General features: G+C 32.5%; 3 protein-coding genes across 3 annotated transcripts in view; all 3 read right to left on the reverse strand.

Moving 5' to 3' along the window:
• LOC106308882 overlaps positions 1-1,148 on the reverse strand; it is a 3,602-nt gene extending 2,454 nt beyond the window's left edge. Inside the window, exons 1-2 of the mRNA XM_013745988.1 lie at positions 475-1,148; positions 121-259 (exon numbers count right to left, since the gene is read on the reverse strand). Coding sequence (XP_013601442.1) covers positions 121-259; positions 475-1,074 — 739 coding nt within the window. The 5' untranslated portion in view covers positions 1,075-1,148. The remainder of the gene's footprint in view (positions 1-120; positions 260-474) is intronic.
• A 1,393-nt stretch (positions 1,149-2,541) lies between these two features.
• On the reverse strand, positions 2,542-3,756 carry LOC106308883 (F-box/LRR-repeat protein At2g40920-like). Its single transcript, XM_013745989.1, has one exon. It carries the CDS (start codon positions 3,754-3,756, stop codon positions 2,542-2,544), a length of 1,215 nt encoding a protein of 404 aa, XP_013601443.1.
• An 8,119-nt stretch (positions 3,757-11,875) lies between these two features.
• Positions 11,876-13,343, reverse strand: LOC106308884. The gene is made up of 4 exons (XM_013745990.1): positions 13,339-13,343; positions 13,073-13,244; positions 11,983-13,017; positions 11,876-11,914 (listed from the first exon to the last, which is right to left on the reverse strand). Exons 1-4 carry the CDS (start codon positions 13,341-13,343, stop codon positions 11,876-11,878), a joined length of 1,251 nt encoding a protein of 416 aa, XP_013601444.1.
• Between the last annotated feature and the right edge of the window lie 1,731 nt (positions 13,344-15,074).

A 15,074-nucleotide genomic window follows, 5' to 3' on the forward strand; every position in this document is an offset into this window, starting at 1 on the left:
CCTCATGTAAGTCGATATCTTTGAGAGTAGGTGGTCTCCAATCCGCAGGCTTAAATGAAGTCAGTGGAGTAACGCATTCAGCTGGTTCTTCGCCATTGAGTTTTTGTGATGGATCGAAACCTTTAACATATGATGATTGAGAAAGGTTTCCCATGGCATCTTGTAAGTACTCTTGGGTCTCCATTTCTACTTTGATGTTTGATGATTGTGACAAATTCTTCAAAAAATCCATCATGTCGTCCTCAGAATTTTGAACATCCTGTTAATACAACCAAGCATAACATTAATAGAAGGGTTTTTCACTTCATACAAATAAAATTACAATCAAGTCAACCGTTATGCCACATAACAAAATACAACCATATTACAGCCGTGTCAAACTACATAGCAATTACAACAAAAGACAAAGAACAGAACATTACAAAAGATTCAAACCCGATATGGAACATTACAAAAGATTCATTTTTTTGTTACCTTTCTTACTGGCCTAGGGCTACGATGAACCGCAGGAGGAGGCAAACTCTCAGCTGCCTTGCCATTGGCTTTTCCCTTTGCTGCTGAAGGACCCGGACTCTGTGATGATTTGTCTTGGTCTTTCCCCTCTGATTGTGAAGGACCCGAAATCTCAGATGCTCTGGTTTTTCCCTCTGTATGTGAAGGACCCGTAACTTGAGACATCGTTTCCTTGAGTTGAGCCATCTCATTATGGACCTTGTCAAAATGCTCTTGAATGTCCTTTTGCACCAGCTCCTTTAAAGAGTTGAAAGAAGAGGTGAACAAACCTTCAATGAAGGTCTTCAGATCACCGGAGACACCACTGTTATGCTCAGCCGCCCGTTGACAAAGCAGTTGTTTCTTTCGAGACTCGACACCTGGATCAATAAGCTTGCGCTTGCCCCTTTTCGTAACAACAATTGGTTCCTCTGCAACAACAGTCGGTTCCTCTGCAATAACAGACGGTTCCTCTGTGACATCTTCGACTTCAACATCTTCTTCTGAATCAGAAAGCTCCACATTTCGAGGCAAAGCCTCAACTTCCCAAGCGAATTGGTTCCAGTCTTGTTTGGCATTCATCAGAGCAACAATACGACCAACTCTTTCATCCTTTTTCTCATCTTCCCTAATGAACGCAGCATCATCAACCACATCATTGTCCACGCAGCATCATCAACCACATCATTGTTTTTTTTAATCTTTTTACCCACCATAGTACCAATGTCTGGGACTGCCTCCATAATCCATATCTGAAACGCATATGAGAATCCATCCAACACGTAACTGTTCTTCAGATGCAAATCTTCCCTTGCTCTGAATTTTGATGCAAGCAGCTCATCATACGCGTTTTTGGAAACTGATAAGCCATTCCTATAAAACATGAAATCATAAACTTCAACTCGCTAGCCATTCCTTTAAGGACATACAAACACAATTCCAAAGTAAATATAACTCAATCTCACAATCAAACTATTAGACATTCAAAAATAGCACCTAACAATCACAATCAACTAGCATATGTGTTTTTCTCTACACGCATGGTCCAAACACGGCAAAGAAACAGAGCCAAATCAACTGATCACATTAACAACATGTAAAATCGATCTATTTACATGTCAAACTAATTAGCCTTTTCAAGTCTATTAGGAATTGAGAACTATAAACGTGAATCGAATCGAATTGTGTTTTAAAACGTGAATCGAACTCAACAACAAACTACAATCAACTCAAACACAAACTAAAAATCAAAACCGTAAATGTGAATCGAATTGTGTTTTCAATCAAAGCAATCTCTATCTACTACATGCAAAACCATAAAACGAACAAAATAAAGAAAAATAATAAAGGGGATTTCCAAACCCTAACCTTCAATTTTTGGGAACCGAGATGAAGCAAGAGCAAAAGTAGAACAATGTGAATCTAATCGTGACGACGATTTCAAAGGAAAGACGAAGAGAAGTGACGAGGAAGGAAGGACGAAGAGATGTGACGACGGCGGAGATAACAGAGGTTAGACGAAGAGATGTGACGATGAAAGAAGGAGGACGACGGAGAGATGGGACGACGATTTCAACCTCTCCGACAGACTTAGACGGCCAGCTCAAGACGGTGGCGACGGCGAACGAAATTGCATCTTCTTCAATTGAGAAGGAGTCAGAGACGAGGAAGGAAGGACGATACAATTGTGTTTTTTTATAAAACTTTTACTCCTTTTATAAAATTAGTTTTTTTTATGGTAACTACATGTTAAAGAAAAGGACAAAATAGGGTATTCAATATTGTTTATTCTATAGGGACAAAGATTTATGATTTAATACTAAAGGGACAAATCTATAGTTGTTTTGTTCTATATTGCCAATTTTCCCTAACAAGAATAAGCACAAAAGTGTTTATGAAAAAGTATTGCTACTCTTTTAGAATAAATATAGAAAATGCATAAATTTGTACTATAAGGATTAAACCAATTTTAATTTCTACAATCTCTGATGTTCTTGGATTTTTTTTTCAGATTCATTATTCCGTGATATGTTTGATTTCTTCCATCTTTCAATCTCCATCTCCCCAGTCAAAACAGGACAGGAAATCAATATAGATTGGGCTCTCACTCTGGTCCATAAACATCACATCAAAATGTAGGTCAGCTTCTTCGTACATATTAAACCAGACGTCCGGTATACCTTTGATCTCAATCTTTCTCATATCATTGTTTTGCATATCATAAGAGAGAATGTGAAAAGGAGAAAGAAAATCCTTTGGTATCAGGAGAACCTTGCCGTTTTGAGTTGTACCTTTTACCCTGAATGTAATGCTGTCGACTAAAGGCAGCTGAGAAGGCTTCAAAACCAAACTCTTGCACGACCATTTCTTGCTCCCGACATCTTCCAGGGTCCATAAGGCCAAGACACCCTTGTCTCTAAGATTGGTTGGGTCACATAGAGTTGCTTTTCCTCCAAGCTCCAAAAGAGTCAGATCTGGGGTATCTACCGAGGCATCTTCATGAAGCTTGGGTACTTGGATCATGTTGAACTCTTCAGTTCTAATGTCGAAACTAGCAACCACAAATCGATCTCTATCCACCAAAGCCAAGTAATAAATAATTGCATCGATAGAGATTCCTCCTTTGGAAGGCATGTGAGGACAAAAGTCCGTTGGAGTTAGAGCAGCCTTGTTCCAATAACCTAGTTTATTTTTTTGGCTAAAGATATAATTCATTGAACTTATGACTTGTTCAGTTTCCTCTAAGAATACGCTAATCAAGGAGACCGCTTTGTACTTGTGGCTAAGTGGGTCGTATCCGAAATAATAGGTGACGACCTTTTCTCCTCCAGGAGGTACGACGATGTGGTCGGAACTTCTTAAGGGGAAGCCTATCAATTGTCCGGTGGCAGGGTTATAGATATGGGGCTCTCTCCTATAGACGTAGATCATGAAGCCACCAAGATTTTGCAAGATGTAACCTCCAATCGCTGGGTCGGGCAGATTGTCGTCAACAACAAAGGTGGACGTTGAAGGCCGAGTGTCTAGAGGAGCCAATGTGTATGTTTCATTGTCACCAATGGTGGCTTGATCCCATAAACACATGTAAAGACGAGGGGATGGGACCTTTGAGAAACGGTTGGAGAAATGACGTGAGCGGATGAGCGATAACCAGAGCTTTGAAACGCACTTGAATCTCATCAGAGATTTAGCAGGCAATCTCGTGAGAATCTCATCCGTCACCACATGCATAGGAAGCTCCGCTGTCTCCGTAGACAAACACATTGTAGCTCAATCTTGGAGAGAAAGTTATAGCAGCGATTTAGGGCTTCTAAATTAATATATATATATATATATTGGGGTGCAACCTCGAGGAATTAATACTAGTTTCCTTAAATTCATAATTTTAATAGTTAGTTTTCCTTTCTTTCTTTTTTTTTTTTCCTTTTGACGCTTATTGTTTTTCTCCTTTTTTGTAATAGTTGTTCGATTATGGAGCTTTTGACAATTAATAACATTTCTTCATGTGTTTATTACAATTCATGCCATTGACCTTTTAATACAAAATTAATATTTCATTAGAGGTGTTTTTATGATCCAAAATATAGACCGAATCGTGTGACATTAATTAAAATCTCTACACATGTACTTAGGAGAGTATATTATATAATCATCATTTTTAAAAAGGAAAATCGTCTGTGCATTTAAGTAGACATTTCACATTTTATGCAATTTTCTTTAGCGCGTTTTTCTTTGACATTAAATTAATCAAGCATTAAGTAAGGTGAACACGGAATATTTCTTAAGAGGAACATTACAACATTGTTTTGTAGCAACGTGTCATCATGAATTCAAAATTTTTTAAAAAATAGGTTGGTTCATCTTAACTTATATTATACATTTTATTAAACTAACTATCAAATTGATAAATACTGTACAAAATAATATTCTCGAATTTTCTTTAAATAAAAACTATAGAATTACCTAATATGATTAACGTGTATATATATATATATATGACAATTGATGATTATGAATAATAAATATTTGATAACAATCTTTGTATCTCAGCTCTTTTTTTGTTTACTTTTATATTATTAAAAGAGTTAAACAATTACATTAACCATATAATACAAAATTATATTTTTTGTATATGTTATATTTTAAAATTTTGAAATGACTATAAATTACTAAAAACATTAAATATCTCACACTCAAATTTTGTGATCAATAGTTTAACTTTTTTTTTTGTAATAACAAGCTACAAATAATCATAAATCGTATGAATACGAAATCTCATTTAATAGATATTCATATTATATATTAATATAGTTTAAACTTAAACTATATAACATATAAAATACATTGAAAAAATCACACATTAGAAATTGTACTATATGAAATATTTTATGTAAAATGTCAATAATAAATATTTATATTAAAATGTACTAAATATCTATGTGCATGTCATTGAAATTAGTTATATATCATATTAAATAAATAAATTGATTATTTTGATTTAATTACCAAAAAAGTATCGTAAATAAACAAGAGGTATTGTTTTGATTTAGGTGCTTAATCTAATTTAATTATATACATCATACATAAATGTACATAAATAAATAATAATATGACGTTCAGCCCGCGCAGTTGCGCTGGTCTTAACCTAGTTTTAGATTAAACGTGATACCATTCATTGACAAATTTATTTCCTATCTATTAAAATATTTAAGAGCTGTTTGTAAGTAGGCTAAAGTATATGTTTAAAACATGATTTTTAATCAACAGTTTTGTAGACATTTGTATATGTCTACAAATGTTTTTATTCAAAATATCATACGAAGTTGTAATCTAAAGTATATTAGAAAAGCTAAGAAGCCTAGAATTATAAAAACATTAACCAGTTCGTTTCCGGAAATCATACGTATCCGGCGAGACTGCGGAAGAGGTGAGTAACTTTTCCAACAAGAAAGCTATTATGAATGTGATTGTCTATATTCATTTAATTTCATACATATATCTCTGTTCAAATTTAGGTGGTCGGGAATGTGAAAAACTTAGAAGCATTCACGGAGGAGGTGAGATCATACCGAGAAGCTCTGGAGAATACGTACACACGTAAGGGAGAAAAAGCGGTTTAGCCAAAGTACCTGGAGTCTAGGACTCCGTTCGATGCACTGTTCACAATGGAATTTCTAATTGCGCGACTGCTGAGGAAGCATCAACAATCTATGTCTCTCGAAAACTGGATAACTTAGAATACAAGAAACAAGCATAATTAAAGATCCCTAAACTTTGCGGTTTTACAACTTTTACTGGTGGGCAGAAGCAGCGGACCAATCTGATACGGTCCATATGGACCAATCTATATTCGGTATTATGGGTGAGCGTCGCACATCGAACACTCCTAATCCATCAATGATGTTTGACAAAATGTAAATATATTTATGAGAACATCGGTTTCCTTTTTTTTTATGTTAATATATTTGAAAAGGCTATGTTGGTGCAAAAGGGAAATGTCCATTTCACCAAAGAAAAGGGAAATATCCAAACGAATTCTAATGAACAATTTGAATGTTGGACCAAAAGGATTTCACCAAAGAAAAGGGAAATATCCAAACGAATTCTAATGAACAATTTGAATGTTGGACCAAAAGGCCCACCCACATCTAATCCTGAAACCAAAAAAAAAACATAATATAACAACTCAAACCGGTAACCATTAAAAAATATATGAGAAATAATAAAAAAATAAAAAAGAATAAGTAATAATTTTAAATGTATTTTAATTTTAATTTTAATTCACATGTTAACATTATAATTTTTATATTTTAATTACATCGATTCGGAAAAATAAAACCAAAAATGTAAATATATATATTATTGTTTCTTTTGATTTGGTATAATTATTTAAATTTTTTTTATTTAAACTAGATACAATTAAAATTATATTGTACAAAAATAAATTATTATATTACTTATTTAAATATGTAAATTATCTCCTAGTTTTAAATTTTTTTTATTTAAATCTATATAAATTTTAATAAATTTTGGTTTTTTTATTTTAGCTAAAATATGTTAAACTGGAATTTTTTTTTTTTAATTTACATAATGAACCATAAAGTTTAAATAAAATTTCATTCAATTAAACTATCAACAAAAATTTATTTGATTATCATTATTTTAATTTTATGTTTGTAAGGCACACTTACAAATAATTTTGATATATATAAATAAAAATAAGTCATTATTATATTTCAAAAATATTAATAAAAAAAATTAAATAAAATATAATTTAATGGTTGATTTTGGAGTTAATAGTTATTATTATATTTAAAAAATCTTGCCAAAAATATGAATATTTGTAAAAGAATTACAGGTTATAATCGACTGATGTTATGTCACAATTTTTCATGTCATGTCATCTTTTTGTGAGAATGAATATGGTGATGATATATAAGCAACTTCTTTCTCAAATAGTGTCTAGGAAAAAATTGGTTTAGTTAATTTAAATTTATTTTATTTAAACTTCGCTAGACCTAAAACTACATTTTCTAAAAAAATATTTTTATGATAATTTGAAAATTTAGTTTAAAAATAACATTTTATTTATATGATAATCACTATTTATTTAAATATGAATATTATCCCTTAGATGTAAAATTATATATTTAAATCTATATAAATGTTAATAAATTTTGGCTTTTGTTATTTTAGTTAAAATATGCTAAACTGGTAAAAATCAATTTGTTAATTTACAGAATGAACAGTTAAATTTAAATAAAATTTCCTTCAATTAACTATCAACGAAAATTTATTTGATTAGTGTTGTTCTAGTTTTATATTTGTAAGGCACACTTACAAATTTTTTTGATAATATATAGATATATACCAAATGAGAAACATAAATAAAATATTAGTCAATTTTATATTTCAAAATATTAATAAAAGTAATTTTTATAAATAAATATACTTTAATGGTTGATGTAGGAATTAATAGTTATTACCATATTTAAAAAAATTTGTAAAAAGTATGAATATTTATAAAAGAAATTAAACATTTCATAATTAAGAATGTTATGTCACAATTTTTCAATACTAAGTGATCTTTTTTTGGTGAAAATGAATATGGTAACGACACATAAACAAATTATTTTTCGAATACTGTCTAGAAATTATTTATGTTACTTGATAAGGAATAAATGTAATATATAACTTTTTAAATGTAAAAAAAATGCTAAAGAGTTATAGATAATAAATATTTCTTTTAAATAGGGTAAGTTGTAAAGAATTATAGAGAATACATTATTAAAGTTCTATTGATGTATACTAGAAGCACTTGGGGTTTTGTACATCTGTTGATTTATACATCATAAACCTAGTCAAATTCAGTCTGGAATGCTTAAGTCAGCTTGACCAATACACCTAACCCTGACCTGTCACGTGATCGTCTGCGGAAGATTCTCATTATATGTTGACGCCCACAGAAATTTTAGGGTTTTCTGAAAATGATTAGTTCTGTGATCACAATTTTTTTTTCGTCTGTGGTCTTTTCTGCTTTTTTTTCCTGGTCCGTTATTGTTTTTTTTGGAAAATACATGTCCCAAACAAGAAAAATTTCAAGAAAAATGTTGGACCACAAGGCCCACTAGGCAGTGGGCCACCACATCGAAACCAAAACTACATCAAAACGTTACAAAGGTCAATTAATTTATACTTTAAGCATTGGTTTATTTATCTTGATTGATTTAGAAATCTATATAATATTTATAAATCCAAGTAAAATATGCAAATCCGGAGGTTTTCCCTCGGATTTGAGTCTTTTGTATTTTTAACTAAAGAATCCAAACAAATCCATTATAAAATCAAATATATTAGTAAATCCGTACGATTGAATAACACTTGATTTGATACATAATTTATGAATCATTAAACCAATAACACATTATTTTAATGCAGATTTGAAAATCATAGAACCAATAACACTAGATTTAGTTTAGATTTTCAAATCAATTAAAATACAACAACCAATAACCCCTACTAATAAGAAAAACAAAATATACAAATAAATGCGGTTATCATTAATATACTACGTATTAGGCTTCGTAAACAAAAAATAGTCGTCCGATCTTTAACTATGAATCAACCCTGATCCTATTTATCACAGAATTTACACCAACCAAATTATGAATCAACCCTGATTCTCAAAATAATTTTTTTTTTTTGAACTTTCTCAAAAGAATAATTCATTTTGAAGAGGAACTCAATAGTCAATATAATGATCAATAGCTTTAAGCAAAAAAATAATCAATAGCTAATATATTTTATGGATCTTTTGTCAAATCAAAGTCTAGACAATGTTTAGATTTATTTTTGGTGATGTTGCACAGTTTCAAATAAATTTTTGATGGATTTTAAATTTTTGATGGATTTTAAATTTTTGATGGATTTTAGGTAAATGAATAAAAACATAATCGAGTGATATTGAATTTTTTTTTGCTGAATCTTATTAAAAGAATTGAAATCAAACTGATTTGGAGTTGAGTAAAACTGAAACAAAACCGTATTAAAACTTTAATATTTGTATATGACTGAAAACTTTAAATTCGATAAAAATAAACCCAGATTCAATTTAAAAACTCGGCTTATTCCCTTATTATGTTTGACGACATCAAGAAAAAAGAAGAGAAAAAACTGTCACTATTTCATGTCCTAATCATATCTGTACGGTTATAATTACATATGGGGTCTACTACCGATTATACTTTGCAGAGAAATAATGAAGGGATTGGTGGTTGCAGTATTACATGTAAACATCTCTTTAATGTGTTATTTAAGTATAATTTATTTTGACCCTTATGCTCTTTTTCTCACTCACAAATAAGAGAACAAATGTGAGACGAAGGGCGCCAGGACCCAGGAGGCCACCACAAGCATTTTAATAAGAAGCTGTGGCAGCGGGGGGATGAGCTGGACGTGCCGTCGAATTTAAAATAGAGCTATCTGTTTGACCTTGTAAAGTGTATGTGATGAGCTGGACGTGCCCTAGACATCAATAAAGTATTTACCAAATAACTTTTTATTGATATAAGTATCAATAATATCTCTATAAATCAGCAGACCTCAGAAACTGCTTATAAAAAAACTTAGAAACCTTGGAAACTCTAGTTATATTTTAGCTATAATTTACAAAAATGTAGGAAATACAAATATAATAGAGTTATAATTATCATAAATTTATGATATACTGTATTAGATATTTAGTAGAGGGATTTTACAAAAACTGTAACAATTAGCTTTGCAAAGTAAGGGGGACCTACAAATTTTTCATTTCACAGGTGGTGAGTTTGCCTATAAAATAACTTCCATTTTTCCCAATTCTCTTATTACAACTCAAGATGAATACTAACATGATGAGCTCTGTGGAAGCGAAGAAGAGTGCTAACCCTAGCCCTACCCAAGTGAAGAAGACAGGTTTACTGTTTTTTGGTTAATTTCTTTTATGCATTTTTAGTTCTTGTTCTTAATTTTGTAATGTTTTTTGTCTGTTAATTTGTAGACGGTGAGAGGAACAAACCAACGAAAGAAGAAGTTGAAAAAGCAAAGAAAGAGATGAACAAGATGAAGATGGACATCGCTCTTGGCAGGGAGGTGGAAGAGAAGAATCCCTAAATATATAGTATGTTATAAAGCTTTTATCTTTTGTGAAACATCTAATATATATATATATATATGAAATCTTTCGCATGTATTAGAAACAATTTTAAGGATCTCTCGATCCGATGGTCATATTTGCACGCTTGTGATTCTCAAAAGGATTGTATCTAAGACGCACTTGATATGATCAACAACTAAGATATCATATAAATTTTTGGATGGCAGTTTTGAAGTATATATATAGACAATGTTCAGTTTGGTTTATTTTATATAATTTTGGATAAATATGGGTTTTAGATAAAATGAACAAAAACGGAACCTTTATCATCTTGGTTTTTAGTGAAGATGGACGCATGATCGTAATCGTTTACTGGTTTTGAGTTGTTATTTCTTTTGTTGGTTTTAAATGTTTATCAGCTTTAGAAGGTTTCATCCTTTAGTTTATGGATCTGTAATTTTCTTTGTCTCCCTATGTTAGAACTTCTTTACCGGGAAACTGTGGTTTCGTCGATCTAGTTTCCGTGGTTATTACCGCCGGCCTTGTATTTCACATCTGCATTCCACCCCAGTATTTCTTCATGATCAATATAATTAGTGTTAAAAAAAGAAAGACAAAATGAATAAAAGCGGAACCGAAGTTGGTATTTAATTCATTTTATATTCAACAAATTTCTGAAAAAGTGCAAGTTCAGTAGTTTTTTTTTTGTCGACTTTATATTATATTCATAGTTTGGGCCACTAAAGAGCCAGATTACGAAGGAAGACGAGAAATAAAAGCAAAATGAAATACAAATTTTTAATATAATAAAACCCAAGAACAGTAGACAACAACAGGATAAGGATAAGCTCCCATCAAGCACGTGTCTTCTGTTCGTCCATTGATTTGTATGATTGAGACCTTGAGCTTAATCATCAGGCTAAGCTCGTTCCCGACTCCATTTGTAGAAACTAGAAGTAGAAACCTTCTGCCTTGGGAAAATTCCTTAAAAATACCCAGACTGAATTTTTTTTGCTATTTTAATACACGAACTTTTTAGGCTCTCCATTTAATACACAGACTAAATTGCGTTACCCAAAAAATACATCAACTTTTGAATTTCGGAAGTTTCACACCTCGATTCTAACAGCGTTAACTCTGTTTAACAGAGAATCAAGACGACGTTAATTTTTTAATTAGACACGTGATTGAACCGTTAAATCCTCGGGTTCCTTTATCAAAAGCCCCAAATCGAAAAAAGAACAAACCCTAATTTCATTCAACTCTTTATTTCCCAGAAATCCCTCAAATCGAAAAAAGAACAAACCCTAATTTCAGGAGCAGCTTGTAGAGTACAAGTTCCACAGTTATGACCTGTTTGCTTACAGTTGCTACATGTCATCCTTCTTCCTTCTCTTGTAACCTTTGTTGGATTTGTCTTTGACTCATGTGCCTCTTTGATCCTATCATAATTCTTCGGGCGTCCTGGCATTCTCCTTTTTTCAGGGATTTGTATAGCTTCCTTACCTGTCTTCTCCCACAGTCTCTCTCCGTTGACAGGTTTTATGTTGTTTTCGTAGGTGTCTTGCCACCTTGATGTCAGATAGTAAGGATCAACAAAGCTACAAAATAGAAAGAGAGATAGAGTTAGAACCTATATAATACTAAGATATGAGAAGAAAGAATGGTGCTTACTCTTCAGGTTCTTTGTTATGCTCGTTTATGACATAAATAGCATGCTGGCAAGGTATCCCGGTGAGGTCCCATCGATTACAAGCACAATGCTTTTCTGGAAGACATACCACATAGCTACAATCCCACTCAGTGACTTCATATAAGCTTTCACTACTTTTAATAACGGTGCAGTGGTTACTTGCTTGGCGGTTTTGCTCAAAAATCTCCATGATATTTGGTGGAAACTGAGTCGAACAGCCACTTGTTATGTCACGCCTTCGAGAGTTACGCTTCATTGCAAGTCTCCTAATCTCCTCAAGCATGTTAATCAGTGGCAACTTACGAGCATCTTTGATTGTTCTGTTGAAGCTTTCTGAGAGGTTGTTACACACATCTTCGCATCGTGCATGTCTACTGAAAAATGCTCTACACCATGTCTTCGGTTCTGTCTTCAGCAAGTCCTCATGTGCCTTTGCGTCGAACACTTCTAAAGCCTTCAAATTGATCTGATAATCACCATTCGTGAAGCTGTATGCAATTGCCCAGAAATAATCTTCATACTCTGACGCACTATAAACCTTCCTCCAATTTGCAAAAATGTGTCTAGCACAATGTCTATGCTCTGACTCGGGTAGAAGGTCTGCAACAGCATTTATCAAACCTTTCTGCTTGTCAGATATGATAGTGAATCCATTGCCTAACCCCAAATCCAAATCAGCCTTCAACTTATCAACAAACCAAGCCCATGAAGCATTATCTTCCACTCTAACTATTTCCCACGCTATAGGATAAATCCTATTATCTGCATCTCGACCAACAGCTGCAAGAATCTCACCCTTTAACTCCCATTTCATAAATGCACCATCAAGTCCTATAATAGGCCGACAACAATTCTTCCATGTGTTCCTCAGATTCTCAAAACAAATGTAGAATCTGTCGAAGACAACCTTACCATCGTCACGAGGAATAGTCACAATCTCAGTCTTCGTATTCTCATTTGAACGCTGAAGCTCCCTCTCATAATCCCACAGCTTGGCAAATTGCTCTCTCTGAGTTTGTATTACCAAATCTAGAGCCATTCTTCTTGCTTTCGTGCATATCCACTTAGAAACTGAGAGACTGTACCTCATCATTATCTCATCCTTGATGTCAGTCCACTTAATACCAGGTCTTCTTCTTGCTTCATCCTTGTACATCCTTGCAATTGTACCCTGCTTCAACATCCTTGCTTTACTACTCTTCAGATGATTATGTTTATCCACATTGTGGAAGCTTGTACCAGACGTGTTTCACCTTCCCGTTTGACCCATTGTCTTCACAGAATCCTTCGAACATACACCACGTCATGTAATCTGGATCGATAGCAATGTCTTTATTCACTAATCCTCCCCGATACTGAAAGTCGTTATCTTTACGCTCCATAACGCCTCCATAATGTAGCCTAATCTTCATTAACCCTAGTTCACTGCAATCAAACCAAAGATTATGATTTAGAAACACAATCAAACCGAAGAAGAAGAAGAATCAAATAAAGATAAAGGGAAGGGATCGGGAATTACCTCATCTTTTCTGTCTCTCATAGAACATAGAAATCCGAGTTTAGAGAAGAAGAACAATGTTTAGAGAAGAAGAGAGTCTAGAGCAATTCGATTGTGGGGTAAATGAAATTAGGGTTTGTTCTTCTTTCAATTTGGGGCTTTTGATGAAGGAACCTGATGTTTTAACGGTTTAATCACGTGCTTGATTAAAAAATTAACGTCGTCTTGATTCTCTGTTAAACAGAGTTAACGCTGTTAGAATCGAAGTGTGAAACCTCCGAAATTCAGAAGTTGATGTATTTTATGGGTAACGCAATTTAGTCTGTGTATTAAATGGGGAGCCTAAAAAGTTCGTGTATTAAAGTAGCAAAATAAATTCAGTCTGGGTATTTTTAAGGAATATTCCCTTCTGCCTATCAACCAGAGTAATGAACGGAGTTCAACTTGTAACATCGGTGTAAATAAGCCCAAGATGGTTAGTTGCAAACAGGGCCTGGCTCAATACGATGATGGGCCCTAGTGCAAAAAAAGAATTTGGACCCTACTTATTAAACTTTAGCAAATTATTTTTGGACCTTATAACTATTATTATTTTTTAATTAAAATAAAAAAAATTACATTTATTTTTTATTTAAACTTTGTAAGAAGTTAAATTATTTTTACATAGTTATATTTTTATTACACTATATTTATTTTAATGTACTATTATATATGTAATTTGAACATAATTTTAAAAAATAAATAAAATTGGTATGGTCCGGAACGATCACACTTACCGTCCTGTATACTCAGCCGTTGCAAAAATTCAAAGAAACCACCACTATAACACGGCAAAGAAGCTCAAATCTTCATGTTTGAAACTAAACTATCCCAATCACTTGACAGATCTTACACATAGATACTCACTATATACTACTATTTAACAAACGAGCTACGTTTTACTTATTAAACTTTTATAGCAAAAAAAAATTTGGACCTTATAATTATTAATTTTTAAAAAAAAATTAAAATAAAAATTTACATTTATTTTTATTTGAAATTTGTAAGAAGTTAAATTATTTTATTACGCTATATTTATTTTAATGTACTATTATATATGTATACTCAGCCGATCCTGGTTGCAAACATTCAAAGAAACCACCACCACAACACGGCGAAGAGGCTCAAACCTTCATGTTTGAATCTAAGCTATCCCAATCACTTGAAAGATCTTGCAAATAGATACTTGCTATATACTATTAACAAACGAGCTAAGTGTTACTCTAATGTGACAGAAAAATCAAGCAACCCGATGAAAAACATAGAATCCCACATAAAAGAAAAAGAGATTATTGTTTAATTAAGTTAGATGTTCGTGCCCCTAAAGTATTTTAAAAGAATTTAGATAGGATTCAGTTCGATTCTTTTCGAATTTGGTTCAGATATAGATTTAACCAATATCTTAATTCACTATAAAAGAAACTAAAAATACACAAAACATTCTAAAATATTTAAAAACTCAGTAAAAACTATTCAAACTAACTAAAATATATTAAAAGTGTTGTGAATGAAGAGGGGAACTTGTGTGTATTATTAGGTCGACCAACTGGTTTTTATATACATATGGTAATGACGGTCTAAGTACTGGATCGACATGAGATCGTACTTATCCTTAACTAGATAATGACTAGCAATACGTAAGATAAACACCAACTATAATGTAGATAAACACAAGAGTAGATAGGCGCCAGTATGATCCTGCGGATGGGCTTGGCCCG

This window comes from Brassica oleracea, chromosome C8 (genome assembly GCF_000695525.1).
Source record: "Brassica oleracea var. oleracea cultivar TO1000 chromosome C8, BOL, whole genome shotgun sequence".
NCBI lineage: Eukaryota > Viridiplantae > Streptophyta > Magnoliopsida > Brassicales > Brassicaceae > Brassica > Brassica oleracea.

What these genes read in the sequence shown, in the direction of transcription:
- LOC106308884 (XM_013745990.1), bottom strand. An exon ending in ACAATGGGTCAAACGGGAAG is followed by an intron (nt 13,018 to 13,072) that starts GTGAAACACGTC and finishes AATCATCTGAAG; the next exon opens with AGTAGTAAAGCAAGGATGTT. An exon ending in TTTTTGAGCAAAACCGCCAA is followed by an intron (nt 11,915 to 11,982) that starts GCAAGTAACCAC and finishes GTGGGATTGTAG; the next exon opens with CTATGTGGTATGTCTTCCAG.
- LOC106308883 (XM_013745989.1), bottom strand. Translation starts at nt 3,756, where the DNA reads ATGTGTTTGTCTACGGAGACAGCGGAGCTTCCTATGCATGTGGTGACG.